Below are 21,352 nucleotides of genomic sequence, written 5' to 3'. Positions count from 1 at the left end.
GGGAATTAAGGGTTATGGGGATCAGGCGGGTAAGTGGTACTGATCCACGTCAGATCAGCCATGATCTTATTGAATGGCGGGGCAGGCTCGAGGGGCTAGATGGCCTACTCCTGCTCCTATTTCTTATGTTCTTATCATTACCAGTAACCAAGGCCATTATTAACATCTGTGATTTTTAATTAGTAAAATGAGTCACTCATTCGCTGGAACCTGGGCCTCCTTTATCAGCTTGAGAGACTGCTCCAACCTCGCTATCCATGAACGAATTTACTCCCTTACATACCAGACCTGTGATTAAACTTGCCTTTCGCATATCCAAAAGCAGACAACAGAAGCTGCTTTTTGGTGCTCCATTGTATTCAAGAAGTTGGTCTGTTTACCACTGTGTTTCCCATCATGCTCCATTCAGAACGAAGTTGGCCAAGGTGCACAATACAGGGTTGAAAATACAGTTTAAGCTTATAATACTTGGTTAATTGGTGGTTATACAGTTTATAATACCTTTGCATACATTGTTCCAGGCACATTGTGAATTCTTACTATATATATAAGGTACTTTATAATTACCTTAACCTAGTCTACTTATTATAGTAAAACTAAAATGAAGGGCCTCACACTAAGAATTCTATACTACCCCCCATCAAGAAGGAAAGGAGAGAGTGCAGAATGTCGTGTTACAGTCATAGCTAGGGTGTAGAGAAAGATCAAATTAATGCAAGGTAGGTCCATTCAAAAGTCTGATAACAGCAGGGAAGAAGCTGTTCTTGAATCAGTTGGTACGTATCCTCAGACTTTTGTATCTTTCTCCTGACAAAAGAAGATGGAAGAGAGAATGTCGGTTGCGTGGGGTCTTTAATTAAGCTGGGTGCTTTTTTGAGGCAGCAGGAAGCGTAGACAGAGTCAATGGATGGGAGGCTGGTTTGAGTGATGGACTGGGCTTCGTTCACGACCCTTTGTAATTTCTTGCGGTCTTGGACAGAGCAGGAGCCATACCAAACTTGATACAACCAGAAAGAATGCTTTCTATGGTGCATCTGTAAAAGTCTTAGCGGACATGCTAAATTTCCTTAGTCTACTGAGCAAGAGGAGGCGTTGGTGGGTTTTCTTCACTATTGCATCGGCATGGGGGGACCAGGACAGGTTGTTGGTGATCTGGACACTTAAAAACCTGAAGCTTTCGACCATTTCTGTTTTGTCCCCGTTGATGTAGACAGGGGCATGTTCTCCACTACACTTTCTGAAATCGATGACAATCTCCTTCATTTTGTTGACATTGAGGGAGAGATTATTGTTGCCGCACCAGTTCACCAGATTCTCTATCTCATTCCTGTTCTCTGTCTTATCATTGTTTGAGATCCGACCCACTACGGTGGTGTCGTCAGCAAACTTGAAAATCGAGTTGGAGAGGCATGTGGCCGCATAGTCATAGGTGTATAAGGAGTATAGCAGGGGGCTGAGAACACAGCCTTGTGGGGCACCCATGTTGAGGATGATCGTGGAAGAAGTGTTGTTGTCCATTCTTATTGATTGTGGTCTGTGGGTTAAGCAGTTCAGGATCCAGTCGCAGAGGGAGGAGTCATGCCCCAGGCCACGGAGTTTGGAGATGAATTTTGTAGGAATAATGGTGTTGAAGGCTGTGCTGCAGTCAACAAATAGGAGTCTGTCATAGGTGTCTTTGTTATCTAGGTGTTCCAGGGTTGAGTGTAGGGCCAGGGAGATGGCCTCTGCTGTGAACCTGTTGCGGTGGTAAGCGAACTATTGGATCTAGGTAGTCTGGAGGCTGGAATTGATTCATGTCTTTCGTAGCACTTCATAATGATAGATTTACTCAGTTTCCAGTGCTGGATGGGGGGTTATTCATGAAGGTCAGTAACTGTCTGATCACATCTTTCTTTGGTCCAGTACTAATGAACCACTTATGATCCGACTGTGCTCTAGTTAGGATCAGCTACCGAACACATGCTGTGACAGAAGCCAGGACCGAGGGAGTTAAAGTATTGTGTTCAATTCCAGGCAGCACACACTTGTGGAAGATGTGAAAGACTTGGCAAGGATGCAGAGCAGGTTTACCAGAATGATTCCAAATGTGAGGGACATAGATTCTTACAGCAAAAGGAGGCCATTCAGCCCATCAGAGCTGTGCAATTCATTCTCACATCCCATCTTCTTCCTCCCACTTGCTGAAAATCCATCATTGCCAAGAATACGTCCAATTATCATTTTGAAACTTCCTGTGGAATCTTTGATTTGAATTTGATTTGATTTATTATTGTCACATGTATTAACATACAATGAAAAGTATTGTTTCTTGCGCTATACAGACAAAGCATACCTTTCATAGAGAAGGAAATGAGAATGCAGAATGTAGTGTTACAGTCATAGCTAGGGTGTAGAGAAAGATCAACTTAGAAACATAGAAACATAGAAAAACTACTGCACAAACAGGCCCTTCGGCCCACAAGTTGTGCCGAACACGTCCCTACCTTCTAGACCTACCTATAACCCTCCATCCTATTAAGCTCCATGTACTCATCCAGGAGTCTCTTAAAAGACCCTATTGAGTTTGCCTCCACCACCACTGACGGCAGCCGATTCCACTCACCCACCACCCTTAATGCAAGGTAAGTCCATTCAAAAGTCTGACAGCAGCAGGAGGAAAGAAGCTGTTCTTGAGTCGGTTGGTACGTGACCTCAGACTTTTGTATCTTTTCCCGAAGGAAGAAGGTGGAAGAGAGAATGTCCGGGGTGCGTGGGGTCCTTAATTATGCTGGATGCTTTGTTGAGGCAGCGGGAAGTGTAGACAAAGTCAATGGATGGGAGGCTGGTTTGTGTGATAGATTGGCCTTCATTCACGACCTTTTGTGTTCCTTGCGGTCTTGGGCAGAGCAGGAGCCATACCAAGCTGTGATACAACCAGAAAGAATGCTTTCTATGGTGCATCTGTAAAAGTTGGTGAGAGTCATAGCGGACATGCCAAATTTCCTTTGTCTTCTGAGAAAGTAGAGGTGTTGGTGGGCTTTCTTAACTATAGTATCAGCATGGGGGGATCAGGATACGTTGTTGGTGATCTGGAGGCCTAAAAACTTGAAGCTCTTGACCCATTCTACTTCATCCTCATTGATGTAGACAGGGGCATGTTCTCCTTTATGCTTCCTGAAATCAATGGTTATCTCCTTCATTTTGTTGACATTGAGGGAGATTTTTGTTGCCGCACCAGTTCACCAGATTCTCTATCTCATCCCTGTCCTCTGTCTCATCATTGTTTGAAATCCGACCCACTACGGTGGTGTCGTCAGCAACTTGAAAATGGAATTGGAGGGGAATTTGGCCGCACGGTCATAGGTGTATAAGGAGTATAGTAGGGGGCTGAGAACACAGCCTTGTGGGGCACCGGCTTCAACTATCAATTCAGGCAGCGGCTTCCAGACCTTAACAAGCCTCTGGGTCACACATTTCTCCACATTTCCTCTTCAGCTCCTTTGCCAATTATTTGACATCTCTGTCCTCTGGTTACTGCTCCATGTGACCCAGGATTCACTTTCTCCTCACCTGTTCTATCAAAACCCCTGGTTATTTTACAGTTTGGCAGCCACCCTCAGGAGACTGTTTCCCATAGCGGGTCTCTCAAAGGAAATGGAATTGATATTGACATTTCCGTTCTCTTGATCTTTTCCAGAACTCGATCCCTCAATCCTGAAGCAGGTAAGAGTGGCTGAATTCACCATCAGCCAATCAGGACTGCAGGAACTGTTCTTCAAGGAGGTGCTGTATTTTGATAGGCACAACGTGGCAGATGTGAGACAGACAAAGCAAATGGACATCCTGCACCTACAACACCAGCTGCAAGTTACACAGGTAAGGCTGGGAGAGAAACAGCTCACTGACACACTGGAACAACTTTCACCATCACTCTGAGGGAATGCTGCACTGTCAGAGGGTCAGTGCTGAGGGAGTGCTGCACTGTCAGAGGGTCAGTACTGAGGGAGTGCCGCACTGTCAGAGGGTCAGTACTGAGGGAGTGCTGCACTGTCAGAGGGTCAGTACTGAGGGAGTGCCGCACTGTCAGAGGGTCAGTACTGAGGGAGTGCCGCACTGTCAGAGGGTCAGTACTGAGGGAGTGCCGCACTGTCAGAGGGTCAGTACTGAGGGAGTGCTGCACTGTCAGAGGGTCAGTACTGAGGGAGTGCCGCACTGTCAGAGGGTCAGTACTGAGGGAGTGCTGCACTGTCAGAGGGTCAGTACTGAGGAAGTGCCGCACTGTCAGAGGGTCAGTACTGAGGGAGTGCCGCACTGTCAGAGGGTCAGTGCTGAGGGAGTGCCGCACTGTCAGAGGGTCAGTACTGAGGGAGTGCCGCACTGTCAGAGGGTCAGTGCTGAGGGAGTGCCGCACTGTCAGAGGGTCAGTACTGAGGGAGTGCCGCACTGTCAGAGGGTCAGTGCTGAGGGAGTGCCGCACTGTCAGAGGGTCAGTACTGAGGGAGTGCTGCACTGTCAGAGGGTCAGTACTGAGAGAGTGCTGTACTGTCAGAGGGTCAGTGCTGAGGGAGTGCTGCACTGTCAGAGGGTCAGTGCTGAGGGAGTGCCGCACTGTCAGAGGGTCAGTGCTGAGGGAGTGCTGTACTGTCAGAGGGTCAGTACTGAGGGAGTGCCGCACTGTCAGAGGGTCAGTGCTGAGGGAGTGCTGCACTGTCAGAGGGTCAGTATTGAGGGAGTGCCGCCCACTGTCAGAGGGTCAGTGCTGAGGGAGTGCTGCACTGTCAGAGGGTCGGTACTGAGGGAGTGACGCACTGTCAGTGGGTCAGTACTGAGGAAATGCCGCACTGTCAGAGGGTCAATACTGAGGGAGTGCCGCACTGTCAGAGGGTCAGTACTGAGGGAGTGCCGCACTGTCAGAGGGTCAGTACTGAGGGAGTGCTGCACTGTCAGAGGGTCATTACTGAGGGAGTGCCGCACTGTCAGAGAGTCAGTACTGAGGGAGTGCCGCACTGTCAGAGGGTCAGTACTGAGGGAGTGCCGCACTGTCAGAGGGTCAGTGCTGAGGGAGTGCTGCACTGTCAGAGGGTCAGAACTGAGGGAATGCTGCAGTGTCAGAGGGTCAGTGCTGAGGGAGTGCCGCACTGTCAGAGGGTCAGTACTGAGGGAGTGCCACACTGTCAGAGGGTCAGTACTGAGGGAGTGCTGCACTGTCAGAGGGTCAGTGCTGAGGGAGTGCCGCACTGTCAGAGGGTCAGTATTGAGGGAGTGCCGCACTGTCAGAGGGTCAGTACTGAGGGAGTGCCGCACTGTCAGAGGGTCAGTACTGAGGGAGTGCCGCACTGTCAGAGGGTCAGTGCTGAGGGAGTGCCGCACTGTCAGAGGGTCAGTGCTGAGGGAGTGCTGCACTGTCAGAGGGTCAGTACTGAGGGAGTGCCGCACTGTCAGAGGATCAGTGCTGAGGGAGTGCCGCACTGTCAGAGGTTCAGTGCTGAGGGAGTGCCGCACTGTCAGAGGGTCAGTGCTGAGGGAGTGCTGCACTGTCAGAGGGTCAGTACTGAGGGAGTGCTGCACTGTCAGAGGGTCAGTACTGAGGGAGTGTCGGACTGTCAGAGGGTCAGTGCTGAGGGAGTGCTGTACTGTCAGAGGGTCAGTACTGAGGGAGTGCCGCACTGTCAGAGGGTCAGTGCTGAGGGAGTGCTGCACTGTCAGAGGGTCAGTACTGAGGGAATGCCGCGCACTGTCAGAGGGTCAGTGCTGAGGGAGTGCTGCACTGTCAGAGGGTCGGTACTGAGGGACTGCCGCACTGTCAGAGGGTCAGTACTGAGGGAGTGCCGCACTGTCAGAGGGTCAGTACTGAGGGAGTGCCGCACTGTCAGAGGGTCAGTACTGAGGGAGGGCCGCACTGTCAGAGGGTCAGTACTGAGGGAGGGCCGCACTGTCAGAGGGTCAGTACTGAGGGAGTGCCGCACTGTCAGAGGGTCAGTACTGAGGGAGTCCTGCACTGTCAGAGGGTCAATACTGAGGGAGTGCCGCACTGTCAGAGGGTCAGTGCTGAGGGAGTGCCGCACTGTCAGAGGGTCAATACTGAGGGAGTGCCGCACTGTCAGAGGGTCAGTGCTGAGGGAGTGCCGCACTGTCAGAGGGTCAGTGCTGAGGGAGTGCTGCACTGTCAGAGGGTCATTACTGAGGGAATGCTGCACTGTCAGAGGGTCAGTGCTGAGGGAGTGCCGCACTGTCAGAGGGTCATTACTGAGGGAGTGCCGCACTGTCAGAGGGTCAGTACTGAGGGAGTGCCGCACTGTCAGAGGGTCAGTACTGAGGGAGTGCCGCACTGTCAGAGGGTCAGTACTGAGGAAGTGCCGCACTGTCAGAGGGTCAGTACTGAGGGAGTGCCGCACTGTCAGAGGGTCAGTACTGAGGGAGTGCCGCACTGTCAGAGGGTCAGTGCTGAGGGAGTGCCGCACTGTCAGAGGGTCAGTGCTGAGGGAGTGCCGCACTGTCAGAGGGTCAGTGCTGAGGGAGTGCCGCACTGTCAGAGGGTCAGTACTGAGGGAGTGCTGCAGTGTCAAAGGGACAATACTGAGGGAGTGCCGCACTGTCAGAGGGTCAGTACTGAGGGAGTGCTGCAGTGTCAAAGGGACGATACTGAGGGAGTGATGCAGTGCTGGCAAGCCAGTACTGAGGGTACTCTGCACCATTCTATGTGATGTATTTCAGATGAAACATTAAACCAAGGACTGGTCTACTTTGGTAACAATAGAGGAACCCACAATGATTATTGGAAGAAAAGGCAGAGGAATCTCTCCATTCCATCTCTCTATTCGTCTCTCGATGACCATCACTAAAACGGTTTATCCAGACATTAACACATGATGCTTTGTGAAATCTTGCTGTGCACAGAGTTTGCTGCTGCCTCCCCTACATTATATAATTGCTTACACTTTAAAAGTGTTTCATTGGCCAAGATGTTCTTACAGACACCCTGAGATCGTGATTCCATTTCTTCCCTTTGTCATAGATTATCTCTGCTGCTTCAGCAATGTCTCCAAGCACCAGTATCTGGGTTAGTGTTAATGATGTGGAGATTAGTGTTTAGTGTTTGTGTTAATGCACAGCCTTTTCGAAACCTTTCAATTCTTTAAATTCATTTAATCTTTCACAGGATGTGGGCATCGCTGGCTAGACCAGCATTTCATCGAGTCATAGAAGTTTACAGCATGGAAACGGGCCCTTCGGCCCAATTTGTCCATGCCTCCCTTTTTTTTAACCACTAAGCTCGTCCCAATTGCTCGCATTCGGCCCATATCCCTCTATACCCATCGTACCCATGTAACTGTCTAAACGCTTTTTAAAAGACAAAATTGTTCCCGCCTCTACGACAGTCTCTGGCAGCTCATTCCAGACACTCACCACCCTCTGAGTGAAAAAATTGCCCCTCTGGACCCTTTTGTAACTCTCCCCTCTCACTTTAAACCTACAACTTCTACTTTGAGACTCCTTTGCCTTTGAGAAAAGATATTGACTATCTGGCTGATCTACTATGCCCCTCGTCATTTTATAAACCGCTATAAAATCACCCCTAAGGCTCCTACGCTCCAGAGAAAAAAGTCCCAGTCTATCCAGCCTCTCCTTATAACTCAAACCATCAAGTCCTGATTGCATCCCAGTAAATCCTTTCTGCACTCTTTCTACTTTAATAATATCCTTTCTATAATAGGGTGACCAGAATTGCACACAGTATTCCAAGTATGGTCTTACCAATGTCTTGTACAACTTCAACAAGACGTCCCAACTCCAGCATTCAATGTTCTGACCAATGAAACCGAACATGCAGAATGCCTTCTTCACCACTCTGTCCACTGTGACTCCACTTTCAAGGAGCTATGAACCTGTACCCCTAGATCTCTTTGTTCTATAACTCTCCCCAACACAATACCATTAACTAAGTCCTGTCCTAGTTCAATCTACCAAAATGCATCACCTCACATTTATCTAAATTAAACTCCATCTGCTATTCATCAGCCCACTGGCCCAATTGATCAAGATCCTGTTGCAATCCTAGATAACCTTCTTCACTGTCCACTATGCCACTATACGAGGGTCTGGCAGATGGAGTACAATGTTGGTAAATGTGAGGTCATTCATTTTGGTAGGAATAACAGCAAAATGGACTATTATTTAAATGGTAAAAAATTGCAGCATGCTGCTGTGCAGAGGGACCTGGGTGTCCTTGTGCAAGAATCACAAGGAGTTGCTACCAGGTGCAGCAGGTAATTAAGAAGGCAAATGGAATTTTGTCCTTCATTGCTAGAGGGATGGAGTTTAGAAACAGCGAGGTTATGTTGCAGTTGTATAAGGTGCTGGTGAGGCCACACCTGGAGTACTGTGTACAGTTTTGGTCTCCTTACTTGAGAAAGGATATACTGGCACTGGAGTGGGTGCAAAGGAGATTCACTAGGTTGATTCTGGAGTTGAGAGAGTTGGCTTATGAGGAGAGACTGAGTAGACTGGGGCTATACTCATTGGAATTCAGAAGAATGAGGGGAGATCTTATAGAAACATATAAGATTATGAAGGGAATAGATAAGATAGAAGCAGGGAAGTTGTTTCCACTGGTGGGTGAAACTGGAACTAGGGGGCATTGCCTCAAAATAAGGGGAAGCAGATTTAGGACTGAGTTGAGGAGGAACTTCTTCACACAAAGGGTTGTGAATCTGTGGAATTCCCTGCCCAGTGAAGCAGTTGAGGCTACCTCATTGAATGTTTTTAAGGCAAGGATAGATAAAGTTTTGAACAGTAAAGGAATTAAACCTTATGGTGAGTGGGCGGGTAAGTGGAGCTGAGTCCACGAAAAGATCAGCCATGATCTTATTGAATGGCGGAGCAGGCTCGAGGGGCCAGTGGCCTACTCCTGCTCCTAGTTCTTATGTTGTTATGTTCAATCTTGGTGTTATCTGCAAAGTTATTAACCATGCCTCCTGAATTCTCAGCCAAATCATTAATATAAATGACAAACAACAGTGGACCCAGCACCAATCCCTGAGGTGCACCGCTGGTCACAGGCCTCCAGTTTGAAAAACAACACTCTACAACCACCCTCTGGTTTCTGTCATCAAGTCAATTTTGTATCCATTTGGCTACCTCACCCTGGATCCCGTGAGATTTAACCTGATGCAACAACCTACCATGCTGTTCCTTGTCAAAGGTCTTGCTAAAGTCCATGTAGACAACATCAACTGCACTGCCCTCATCTACCTTCTTGGTTACCTCTTTAAAAAACTCAGTCAAATTTGTGAGACATGATTTTCCACTCACAAAGAACTAGAACTAGAGGGCACAGCCTCAAAATAAAGGGGGGTCGGTTTAGGACAGAGTTGAGGAGGAACTTCTTCTCTCAGAGGGTGGTGAATCTCTGGAATTCTCTGCCCACTGAAGTGGTGGAGGCTACCTCGTTGAATATGTTTAAATCACGGATAGATGGATTCCTGATCGGTAAGGGAATTAGGGGTTATAGGGATCAGGCGGGTAAGTGGAACTGATCCACTTCAGATCAGCCATGATCTTATTGAATGGCGGGGCAGGCTCGAGGGGCTAGATGGCCTACTCCTGCTCCTATTTCTTATGTTCTTATGTTCTTAAAGCCATGCTGACTATCTCTAATCAGTCCTTGTCTCTCTAAATGCCTGTTGATCCTGTCTCTCAGAATACCTTCTGATAACTTACCCACCACAGATGTGAGGCTAACCGGCCTGTAGTTCCCAGGCTTTTCCCTGCAGCCCCTCTTAAACAAAGGCACAACATTTGCCACCCTCCAGTCTTCAGGCACCTCACCTGTGGCTGTCGATGATTCAAATATCTCTACTAGGGGACTCGCAATTTCCTCCCTAGCCTCCCACAATGTCCCGGGATACATTTCATCAGGTCCTGGGGATTTATCTACCTTGATGCGCTTTAAGACTTCCAGCACCTCCTTCTGTGTAATATGTACACTCCTCAAGACATCACTATTTATTTCCCCAAGTTCCCTAACATCCATGCCTTTCTCAACAGTAAATCCTGATGAGAAATATTCATTTAGGATCTCACCCATCTCTTGTGGATCCGCACATAGATGATTTTGTTGATGCTTAAGAGATCCTACTCTCTCCCTAGTTACTCTTTTGCCCTTTATGTATTTGTAGAACCTTTTTGGATTCTCCTTTGCCTTATCTGCCAAAGCAATCTCATGTCCCTTTTTGCCCTCCTGATTTCTCTCTTAACTCTACTTCTACACCCTCTATACTCTTCAAGGAATCCACTTGATCCCAGCTGCCTATGCATGTCATGTGCCTCCTTCTTCTTCTTGACCAGGGCCTCAATATCCCGAATCATCCAGGATTCCCTACTTCTACCAGCCTTGCCCTTCACTCTGAGAGGAATGTGCTTACCCTGAACCCTGATTAACACACTTTTGAAAGCCTCCCACTTACCAGACATCCCTTTGCCTGTCAACAGACTCCACCCATTAATTTTTGAAAGTTCCTGTCTAATATCATCAAAATTGGTCTTGCCCCAATTTAGAATTTTAACTTTTGGGCCAGACCTATCATTCTCCATAGCTATCTTAAAACTAATGGAATTATGGTCACTGGTCCCAAAGTGATCCCTCACTAACACTTCTGTCACCTGCCCTTCCTTATTTCCCAAGAGGAGGTCACGTTTTGCCCCCTCATTCGTCGGGCCATCCACAGACTGAATGAGAAATTCCTCCTGAATACACTCAACAAATTTCTCTCCATCCAACCCTCTAATACTATGGCTGTCCCAGTCAATGTTGGGAAAGTTAAAATCTCCGACTATTACCATCCTTTTTTTCTTGGAGCTATCTGTAATCTCCTTACATATTTGCTCCTCAATTTCCCGCTGACTATTTGGGGGCCTATAGTACAACCCTATCAAAGTGATTTCCTCCTTCTTATTTCTCAGTTCTACCCATGTAGACTCAGTGGCCGAACCCTCGGATATATCCCCTCTCAGTACGGCCGTGATGCTTTCCCTAATCAAAAGTGCAACTCCCCCTCCTCTCTTACCTCCTGTCCTATCTTTCCTATAGCATCTGTACCCTGGAACATTGAGCTGCCAGTCCTGTCCCTCCCTTAGCCATGTTTCAGTAATTGCTATAATATCCCAGTCCCATGTACTCATCCATGCCCTAAGTTCATCTGCCTTGCCCGTCAGGCCTGTTGCATTGAAATAAATATAATTTAATCTAGACTTCCCTTGCTCTCTGTCTGCTTTTGCCTGATATGCCTAGTACTAGGATTACTGACACTGCCTTTACTACTTAATGTGCTCTCTTTAACTCCTGTGCTGTCCTTAACCTTCTCTTAAGCGGTTATTGGATAGGCACATGGAGCACACCAGGATGATAGGGAATGGGATAGCTTGATCTTGGTTTCAGATAAAGCTCGGCACAACATCGTGGGCCGAAGGGCCTGTTCTGTGCTGTACTGTTCTATGTTCTATGTTCTGCCTCCCTACTGCTTTGGGTCCCACCCCCCGGCCAAACTAGTTTAAACCCTCCCGAGTGGCTCTCGCAAATCTCCCCGCCAGGATGTTAGTCCCCCTCCAGTTCAGGTGTAACCTGTCCCTCTTGAACAGGTCACCCCTTCCCTAGAAGAGATCCCAATGAACCAAAAATCTAAATCCCTGCCCCCTGCACCAGCTCTCAAGCCACGCCTAATCTTCCTATTCCTACTCTCACTAGCACATGGCACCAGCAGTAGTCCAGAAATTACTACCTTCGAGGTCCTGCACTTTAGCCTTCTGCCTAACTCTCTCTATTCACACTTCAGGACCCCATCCCTTTTCCTACCTATGTCGTTGGTACCAATATGTACAACGACCTCTGGCTGCTCACCCTCCCCCTTAAGAACGTATTGCCCATCCCTCGTTGCCCTTGAGAAGGTGATGGTGAGCTGCCTTCTTGAATCGCTGCAGTCCCTGAGGTGTTGGTGTAAGAAGGTTGTGCTGGTGTGTGCTCACTAACACGGACCATATCACAAAGAGAGAAAACTGGAAAGGGAATTCTGGTCTGTTTTTAATCATGTCTCTACTTTGCTTCTGTTCCATTAGGAAGAGCTGATGGACAAAGTAATCCAGACAGCTACGAGTCTTCTCAATGACAACAGCATCCAGAGAGTAGCCCTACAGAGCCTGGAAGCGAAGGAGAAGATCCGCAGTGATCTCAATGCCTTGGGCACTGACAAGAAGAATGGCAGTGCAGAGGCTGAGGACCCCTATGTGATCATCTCACACATTGGCTCTGAAATGTACTGGGCACTCATCCATATCTCCCGACTCGACCCCCTCTATTACTTCTCAAAAACCTATTTTATGAAGGTGGTGAGGCAAGTCCTGGCGAGTCGGAAATTGGGAGTTCGTCCGTCTGGGTCTGGGACCTCCACAGACCACTTCATGGACATGATGCATTACCTCATTTCCAAGGTTTATAATTATTTCCGCTGGTGTCTCTTTGTGACACATGCTCGATTGTACAGATTCCTGGTTACTGTTGGTTACATGAAGCTGATGAAAGCAGTCACTCAGATTGAATGGGAGCTCTTTCTGCGAGGAACCAGTGATCTAAGGTATGATGCGTTGGATAAGGATCCCTGTGTCCTGAGACCGGCTTGGGTGAGTGAGGAGATCTGGAAGAGCTGTGCCATACTGGAACTGTTGCCAGCGTTTCGGAACATAAGAATGTCCCTGGTCAAACAAGGCAGCCAATGGCGAGAGTATTTTGGCCTTTCGTCAACTGTGATTGGTGCAGCTCCCAGTTCTGCGTTTTCACACCTTACCACATTTCAGAAGGCCATTTTGTGGAAACTCTTCCGACCGCACAAACTGAGTGTGATCATGAACGATATTGTCAGCTGTGAACTGGGGGGAACCCTGATCAGAGACCTACGCCTAACACTCACTTCCCTCTTCAACTACAGCTGGCAGAATGCACCCATTATGTTCCTCATTCCAACTAATTCCATCACTCTCTCAACACATCCCATCTACTGGATTGAACAGATGGCCAGAGAGCACCGGGTGAGTGGCTGAGTCACCCTGCTGGCTGTGGTAGATCTGCGGTGTTGCAGGAGAACCACACTGGCTGAGAACCACATTTGCCAGAGTTGGAGCTTGGTCTTTCCCACTGTTTAGGCGACTGGGAGGTTGTGCCTAACTGTGTGGAGGGTGGGAGTTACCATTATAACTCTGAACAACTGAATGTTTTCCTGTATGTGTCACACCCTGACTAGAAGAGGCACACAGAGAGTGGTGGGCACTCATCGTTCCTCTTCTATCATCAATGCTTCAATTCATTGGTTCAGATTTTTGTACAATATTCATTCTTGAAATAGCAGTTTTGCTGGTTAGGCCAGCATTTATTGTCATAGAATCATAGAAACCCAACAGGGCAGAAAGAGGCCATTCGGCCCATCGAGTCTGCACCGACCACAATCCCATCCAGTCCTACCCCCATATCCCCACATATTTACCCGCTAATCCCTCTAATCTACGCATGTCGGCACACTAAGGGGCAATTTAGCATGGCCAATTAACCTAACCCGCACATCTTTGGACTGTGGGAGGAAACCGGAGCACCCGGAGGAAACCCACGCAGACACAGGAAGCATGTGCAAACTCCACACTGACAGTGACCCAAGCTGGGAATCAAACCCAGGTCCCTGGAGCTGTGAAGCAGCAATGCTAACCACTGTGCTACCGTGCCGCCAATTCCTGTGTCCATCCCTAATTGCCATCGAGAAGGTGGTGGTGAGCTGCCTTCTTGAACTGCTGCAGTCCATGTGGTGTAGGTACACCCACAGTGCTGTTAGAGTGGGAATTCCAGGATTTTGACCCAGTGACAGGGAAGGAACGGCGATATATTTCCGATTCAGGATGGTGAGTGGCTCGGAGGGGAACGTCCAGGTGGTGGTGTTCCCTCCCAGGTATCTGCTGCTTTTGTCCTTCTAGGTGGAAGTGGTCCTAGGTTTTGCAGGTGCTGCCAAAGGAGCCATGGTGAGTTCTGGCACTGCAGCTGTAGATGGCTGCCACTGTGTGTCGGTGGAGCAGGGGGTAAGTGTTGAAGGGGTGGATGGGTCAGTTGAACGGGCTGCTTTTTCCTGAATGGTGACAGCTCCAGAGGTGTTGCCGAGAGTGGGGGAAACTTCTCAATCTGGATGGTTATTAATGTCTGACTGAACACTCTGTGTTTCAGAATAACATCCACATCATCTCTTTCGGATCACATGATGAAACGGAGAAGATTCTCTGTGAGTTAAAGATAACAATGAGCAAGGGGAAATGGCTGGTGCTGAATAACTGTCACTTACTGGAACACTGGGATAGCCACTTGGTCACTTTACTGCTGCAGTTAATCAGGGCCGATAAAGGTGAGTTCAACATCAGAAAAACCAGAAAAACACTCAGAGAAATTCCCTCTGCACCATTCAAATGCTCCCAGGACAGGTACAGCACAGGGTTAGATACAGAGTAAAACTCCCTCTACACTGTCCCCATCAAACACTCCCAGGGCAGGTACAGCACGGGGTTAGATACAGAGGAAAGCTCCCTCGACACTGTCCCCCATCAAACACTCCCAGGACAGGTACAGCACGGGGTTAGATACAGAGTAAAACTCCCTCTACACTGTCCCCATCAAACACTGTAAGAAGTCTCACAACACCAGGTTAAAGTCCAACAGATTTATTTGGTAGCAAATACCATAAGCTTTCGGAGCACTGCTCCTTCGTCAGATGGAGTGGAAATGTGCTCTCAAACAGTGCACAGACACAGAAATCAAGTTACAGAATACTAATTAGAATGCAAATCTCTACAGCCAGCCAGGTCTTAAAGGTACATCATGACTCCCATCAAACACTCCCAGGACAAGTACAGCACGGGGTTAGATACAGAGTAAAACTCCCTCTACACTGTCCCCATCAAACACTCCCAGGACAGGTACAGCACGGGGTTAGATACAGAGGAAAGCTCCCTCTACACTGTCCCCATCAAACACTCCCAGGACGGGTACAGCACGGGGTTAGATACAGAGTAAAGCACCCCGTATACACTGTCCCCATCAAACACTCCCAGGACAGGTACAGCACGGGGTTAGATACAGAGTAAAGCTCCCTCTACACTGTCCCAATCAAACACTCCCAGGACAGGTACAGCACGGGGTTAGATACAGAGTAAAGCTCCCTCTACACTGTCCCGATCAAACACTCCCAGGACAAGTACAGCACGGGGTTAGATACAGAGTAAAGCTCCCTCTACACTGTCCCAATAAAACACTAAGAGTTTTAACAACACCAGGTTAAAGTCCAACAGGTTTATTTGGTAGCAAATACCATTAGCTTTCGGAGCGCTGCTCCTTCGTCAGATGGAGTGGAAATCTGCTGTCAAACAGGGATTTACACTGTCCCCATCAAACACTCCCAGGGCAGGTACAGCACGGGGTTAGATACAGAATAAAGCTCCCTCTACACTGTCCCCCATCAAACACTCCCAGGACAGGTACAGCACAGGGTTAGATACAGAGTAAAGCTCCCTCTACACTGTCCCCATCAAACACTCCCAGGGCAGGTACAGCACGGGGTTAGATACAGAGTAAAGTTCCCTCTACACTGTCCCCCATCAAACACTCCCAGGACAGGTACAGCACAGGGATAGATACAGAGTAAAGCTCCGTCTACACTGTCCCCATCAAACACTCCCAGTGCAGGTACAGCACGGGGTTAGATACAGCATAAAGCTCCCTCTACACTGTCCCCCATCAAACACTCCCAGGACAGGTACAGCACGGTGTGAGATACAGAGTAAAGCTCCCTCTACACTGTCCCCATCAAACACTCCCAGGACAGGTACAGCACGGGGTTAGATACAGAGTAAAACTCCCTCTACACTGTCCCCATCAAACACTCCCAGGACAGTTACAGCACGGTGTGAGATACAGAGTAAAGCTCCCTCTACACTGTCCCCATCAAACACTCCCAGGACAGGTACAGCACGGTGTTAGATACAGAGTAAAGCTCCCTCTGCACTGTCCCCATCACACACTCCCAGGACAGGTACAGCACGGGGTTAGTTACAGAACAAAGCTCCCTCTACACTGTCCCCATCTAACACTGATGTGGAGATGCCGGCGTTGACTGGGATAAACACAGTAAGAAGTTTAACAACACCAGGTTAAAGTCCAACAGGTTTTTTTGGTGGCAAAAGCCACAAGCTTTCGGAGCCTTAAGCTCCTTCCTCAGGTGAGTGGGAAATCTGTTCACAAACAGGGCATATAAAGACACAAACGCAATTTACAGAATAATGGTTGGAATGTGAATACTTACAGCTAATCAAGTCTTAAAGGTACAAACAATGTAAGTGGAGAGATCATTAAGACAGGTTAAAGAGATATGTATTCTCTCCAGACAGGACAGCCAGTGAGACTCTGCGGGTTCAGGCAACCTGTGGGGGTTACAGATAGTGTGACATGAACCCAATATCCCGGTTGAGGCCGTCCTCATGTGTGTGGAACTGGGCTATCAGTTTCTGCTCAGCGACTCTGCGTTGTCGTGTGTCGCGAAGGCCGCCTTGGAGAACGCTTACCCGAATATCAGAGGCCGAATGCCCATGACCGCTGAAGTGCTCCCCAACAGGAAGAGAACAGTCTTGCCTGGTGATTGTCGAGCGGTGTTCATTCATCCGCTGTCGTAGCGTCTGCATCGTATCGGGCAATGGGACCCTGTGCGAGAACCTCTCCGGCTACGTCGAGGGCATCCTGAAACCCATTGTACAAAGAACCCCCAGCTTTTGTCGCGACACTACGGACTTCCTACAGAAACTCAGCGCACATGGAGCAGTTGAACTAGGAGCGCTCCTCGTCACAATGGATGTCTCGACACTCTACACCAGCATCCCCCACGATGATGGCATTGCTGCAACGGCCTCAGTACTCAGCGCCGACAACTGCCAGTTTCCAGATGCAATTTTACAACTCATCCGCTTCATCCTGGACCACAATGTCTTCACCTTCAACAACCAGTCCTTCATCCAGACACACGGAACAGCCATGGGGACAAAAATCGCACCTCAATATGCCAACATCTCCATGCACAGGTTCGAACAAAACTTCTTCACCGCACAGGACCTTCAACCGATGCTATACAGTAGATACATCGATGACATTTTCTTCCTTTGGACTCATGATGAACAATCACTGAAACAACTATATGATGACATCAACAAGTTCCATCCCACCATCAGACTCACCATGGACTACTCTCCGGAATCGGTTGCACTCTTGGATACACGCATCTCCATTAAGGACGGGTCACCTCAGCACCTCACTATACCGCAAGCCCACGGATAACCTCACGATGCTCCACTTCTCCAGCTTCCCCCCTAAACACGTTAAAGAAGCCATCCCCTACGGACAAGCCCTCCGAATACACAGGATCTGCTCGGATGAGGAGGATCGCAACAGACACCTCCAGACGCTGAAAGATGCCCTCAGAGGAACAGGATATGGCGCTCGACTCATCGATCGACAGTTCCAACGCGCCACAGCGAAAAACCGCACCGACCTCCTCAGAAGACAAACACAGGACACAGTGGACAGAGTACCCTTCGTCGTCCAGTACTTCCCCGGAGCGGAGAAGCTACGGCATCTCCTCCGGAGCCTTCAACATGTCATTGATGAAGACGAACATCTCGCCAAGGCCATCCCCACACCCCCACTTCTTGCCTTCAAACAACCGCACAACCTCAAACAGACCATTGTTCGCAGCAAACTACCCAGCCTTCAGGAGAACAGTGACCACGACACCACACAACCCTGCCACAGCAACCTCTGCAAAACGTGCTGGATCATTGACACAGATGCCATCATCTCACGTGAGAACACCATCCACCAGGTACACGGTACATACTCTTGCAACTCGGCCAACGTTGTCTACCTGATACGCTGCAGGAAAGGATGTCCCGAGGCATGGTACATTGGGGAAACCATGCAGACGCTGCGACAACGGATGAATGAACACCGCTCGACAATCACCAGGCAGGAGTGTTCTCTTCCTGTTGGGGAGCAATTCAGCGGTCACGGGCATTCGGCCTCTGATCTTCGGGTAAGCATTCTCCAAGGCGGCCTTCACGACACACGACGGTGCAGAGTCACTGAGCAGAAACTGATAGCCCAGTTCCACACACATGAGGACGGCCTAAACCGGGATATTGGGTTCATGTCACACTATTTGTAATCCCCACAGCTTGCCTCCTGGACTTGCAGAGTCTCACTGGCTGTCCTGTCTGGAGACAATACATGTCTCTTTAACCTGTCTTAATGCTCTCTCCACTCACACTGTTTGTACCTTTAAGACTTGATTAGCTGTAAACACTTGCATTCCAACCATTATTCATGTAAATTGAGTTTGTGTCTTTGATGATTAACAAATCACAGAATCACAGATTAATTACAGAAGGGGGATATTCAGCCCATCCTCTGTGGACTGCATTACTCACCTCCTGTCACTCCCCTATTCCAGACCCTCCGCATATCAATCCTTACCCGATCCCAGATCCTTACCCGATCCCAGATTCTTACCAGATTCCGGATCCTTACCAGATTCCAGATCCTCACCAGATTCCGGATTCTCACCAGATTCTGGATCCTCGCCAGATTCTGGATCCTTGCCAGACTCCGGATCCTCGCCAGATTCCGGGTCCTTATCACTTTATATAAAGTAGTTTTTCCTCGTGTAGCTGTTGTATATTTTGTCGATTATTTAAATCTGTGGCCTCTGGTTTGCCAGGCACCTGATTCAATATTTTCCTCCCAGATTACATTCCATCCAAAGCTGCTGCTTCCAATGTGTCAGCCGAACATTACCTGTGCAACCTTCCTGACGAGGATGATCGAACCATGCTGACGGAGTCTGGATACAGAATCCATCCCAATTTCCGACTGTGGCTGATTTGCAGCCAGAATTCCGACAGCTCACTGCCAGGTGTGTCTGCGCTGCCCTCCCTCACTGCCAGGTGTGTCTGCTGTGCCCTCCCTCACGGCCAGGTGTGTCTGCTGTGCGCTGCCCTCCCTCACTGCCAGGTGTGTCTGCTGTGCCCTCCCTCACTGCCAGATGTGTCTGCTGTGCGCTGCCCTCCCTCACTGCCAGATGTGTCTGCTGTGCCCTCCCTCACTGCCAGATGTGTCTGCTGTGCGCTGCCCTCCCTCACTGCCAGGTGTGTCTGCTGTGCGCTGCCCTCCCTCACTGCCAGATGTGTCTGCTGTGCGCTGCCCTCCCTCACTGCCAGGTGTGTCTGCTGTGCCCTCCCTCACTGCCAGATGTGTCTGCTGTGCGCTGCCCTCCCTCACTGCCAGGTGTGTCTGCTGTGCCCTCCCTCACTGCCAGGTGTGTCTGCTGTGCCCTCCCTCACTGCCAGATGTGTCTGCGCTGCCCTCCCTCACTGCCAGGTGTGTCTGCCCGACCTCACTGCCAGGTGTGTCTGCACTGCCCTCCCTCACTGCCAGGTGTGTCTGCGCTGTCCTCCCTCACTGCCAGGTGTGTCTGCACTGCCCTCCCTCACTGCCAGGTGTGTCTGCTGTGCCCTCCCTCACTGCCAGGTGTGTCTGCTGTGCCCTCCCTCACTGCCAGATGTGTCTGCGCTGCCCTCCCTCACTGCCAGGTGTGTCTGCCCGACCTCACTGCCAGGTGTGTCTGCGCTGCCCTCCCTCACTGCCAGGTGTGTCTGTGCTGCCCTCCCTCACTGCCAGGTGTGTCTGCCCTCCCTCACTGCCAGGTGTGTCTGTGCTGCCCTCCCTCACTGCCAGGTGTGTCTGCCCTCCCTCACTGCCAGGTGTGTCTGTGCTGCCCTCCCTCACTGCCAGGTGTGTCTGTGCTGCCCTCCCTCACTGCCAGGTGTGTCTGCTGTGCGCTGCCTTTCCACATCTCTCTGTCCTGTGCCAGGCTCTTCAATTTCTAGTAACTTCCTTCAATTTTCAACCCACGCAACATTGATATTCTCTCTCTTCCTCTTTGAAATCTTCCCTTCATTTTATCCAGTCCATTCTCGCTGCCTTTGTCCTAATTACATTTAATACATTTCTTTCTTTGTTCACTCTCTTCAGCACCTGTTATTTTTCCTGTCCTGTTGACCCTTCCCATACTGCTCCACACCCAGCTTTCAAAGTTATTTAGCAAGTTGGTCTTCTCTTTGGGAGTCAGTTTAACTCAGTTTGCTGGATGGCTGGTTCGTGATGCAGAACAACATCAACAACGTGGGTTCAGCTCCCGTACCCGCCTTCTCAACCTTGCCTCTCGCCTGAGGTGTGGTGATCCTCACGTTAAAGCACCGAAAGTCACAGTCTGTTGGCAGCTGGGACTCTGGCAACTTTACTTCTATTCCCATAAGATCCCAGTGTAACATCCATAAAACCAGCAGTGTGTGTGAGTGGCTCAGATATCCTCCAACACAGACCACAGGATACAGATAAAAGAGCATAGGTCACAGGGCAGCATGTTGGAAAAGTAACCTGTGATAAAAGAGGAGGAAAGGGAGGAGGGATCTGAGGTCACCATCTCCCTGAGTCCCAACCAATTGCAGTTAGTAACTAGCACCAGGTTCTGAGGAATGTCTGGAATGCTCACTGGCTCTCAGTGACCTGCAAGAATAGATTCAGAACATTTGGGGAATAGACGGGAGAAATCAGCTCTCGGATTTTGCTGCCAGCTGCTTGATGTGGATCCTGATCTTCCTAGAATCACAGAATGGTTGCAGCACAAAGGAAGCCATTCGGCCCATCAGGTCTGTGTCAGCTGTCTGCAAAATCACCTAGTTCATGCCCTCTCCCCTTAGCTCCATAAATCTCATATCTCCAAATAATGATCCATTTCCCTTTTGAATGCCTCGATTGGCCACACCTCCAGCACGCTCCCAGACAAGGAGCAAGAGTAGGCCATTCAGCCCCTCGAGCCTGCTCCACCATTTAATAAGATCATGGCTGATCTGATGATAACTTCACATCTGCATCCCACCTGCCCCCGATAACCTATCATCCCCTTGCTCACCATCAATCTAACCATCTCTTCCTTAAAATATTCAAAGACTCTGCTTCTGCCACCTTTCCAGGAAGAGTTCCAGAGACTCACCACTCTCTGACAGAAAGAATTTTGCCTCATCTATGGTTTAAACATGCTGCCCCTAATTTTTAAACAGTGACCCCTCATAGAACATAGAACATAGAACAGTACAGCACAGAACAGGCCCTTCGGCCCACGATGTTGTGCCGAGCTTTATCTGAAACCAAGATCAAGCTATCCCACTCCCTATTATCCTGGTGTGCTCCATGTGC

General features: G+C 49.2%; 1 protein-coding gene across 1 annotated transcript in view; it reads left to right on the top strand.

Moving 5' to 3' along the window:
- dnhd1 (dynein heavy chain domain 1) overlaps positions 1–21,352 on the top strand; it is a 261,227-nt gene that overhangs the window by 218,726 nt on the left and 21,149 nt on the right. Inside the window, exons 32-37 of the mRNA XM_078221475.1 lie at positions 3,677–3,855; positions 12,091–13,056; positions 13,987–14,088; positions 14,231–14,405; positions 18,549–18,725; positions 18,843–19,010. Coding sequence (XP_078077601.1) covers positions 3,677–3,855; positions 12,091–13,056; positions 13,987–14,088; positions 14,231–14,405; positions 18,549–18,725; positions 18,843–19,010 — 1,767 coding nt within the window. The remainder of the gene's footprint in view (positions 1–3,676; positions 3,856–12,090; positions 13,057–13,986; positions 14,089–14,230; positions 14,406–18,548; positions 18,726–18,842; positions 19,011–21,352) is intronic.

This window comes from Mustelus asterias, chromosome 10 (genome assembly GCF_964213995.1).
Source record: "Mustelus asterias chromosome 10, sMusAst1.hap1.1, whole genome shotgun sequence".
Lineage (NCBI taxonomy): Eukaryota > Metazoa > Chordata > Chondrichthyes > Carcharhiniformes > Triakidae > Mustelus > Mustelus asterias.
This window is presented reverse-complemented; position numbering and strand designations above follow the sequence as displayed.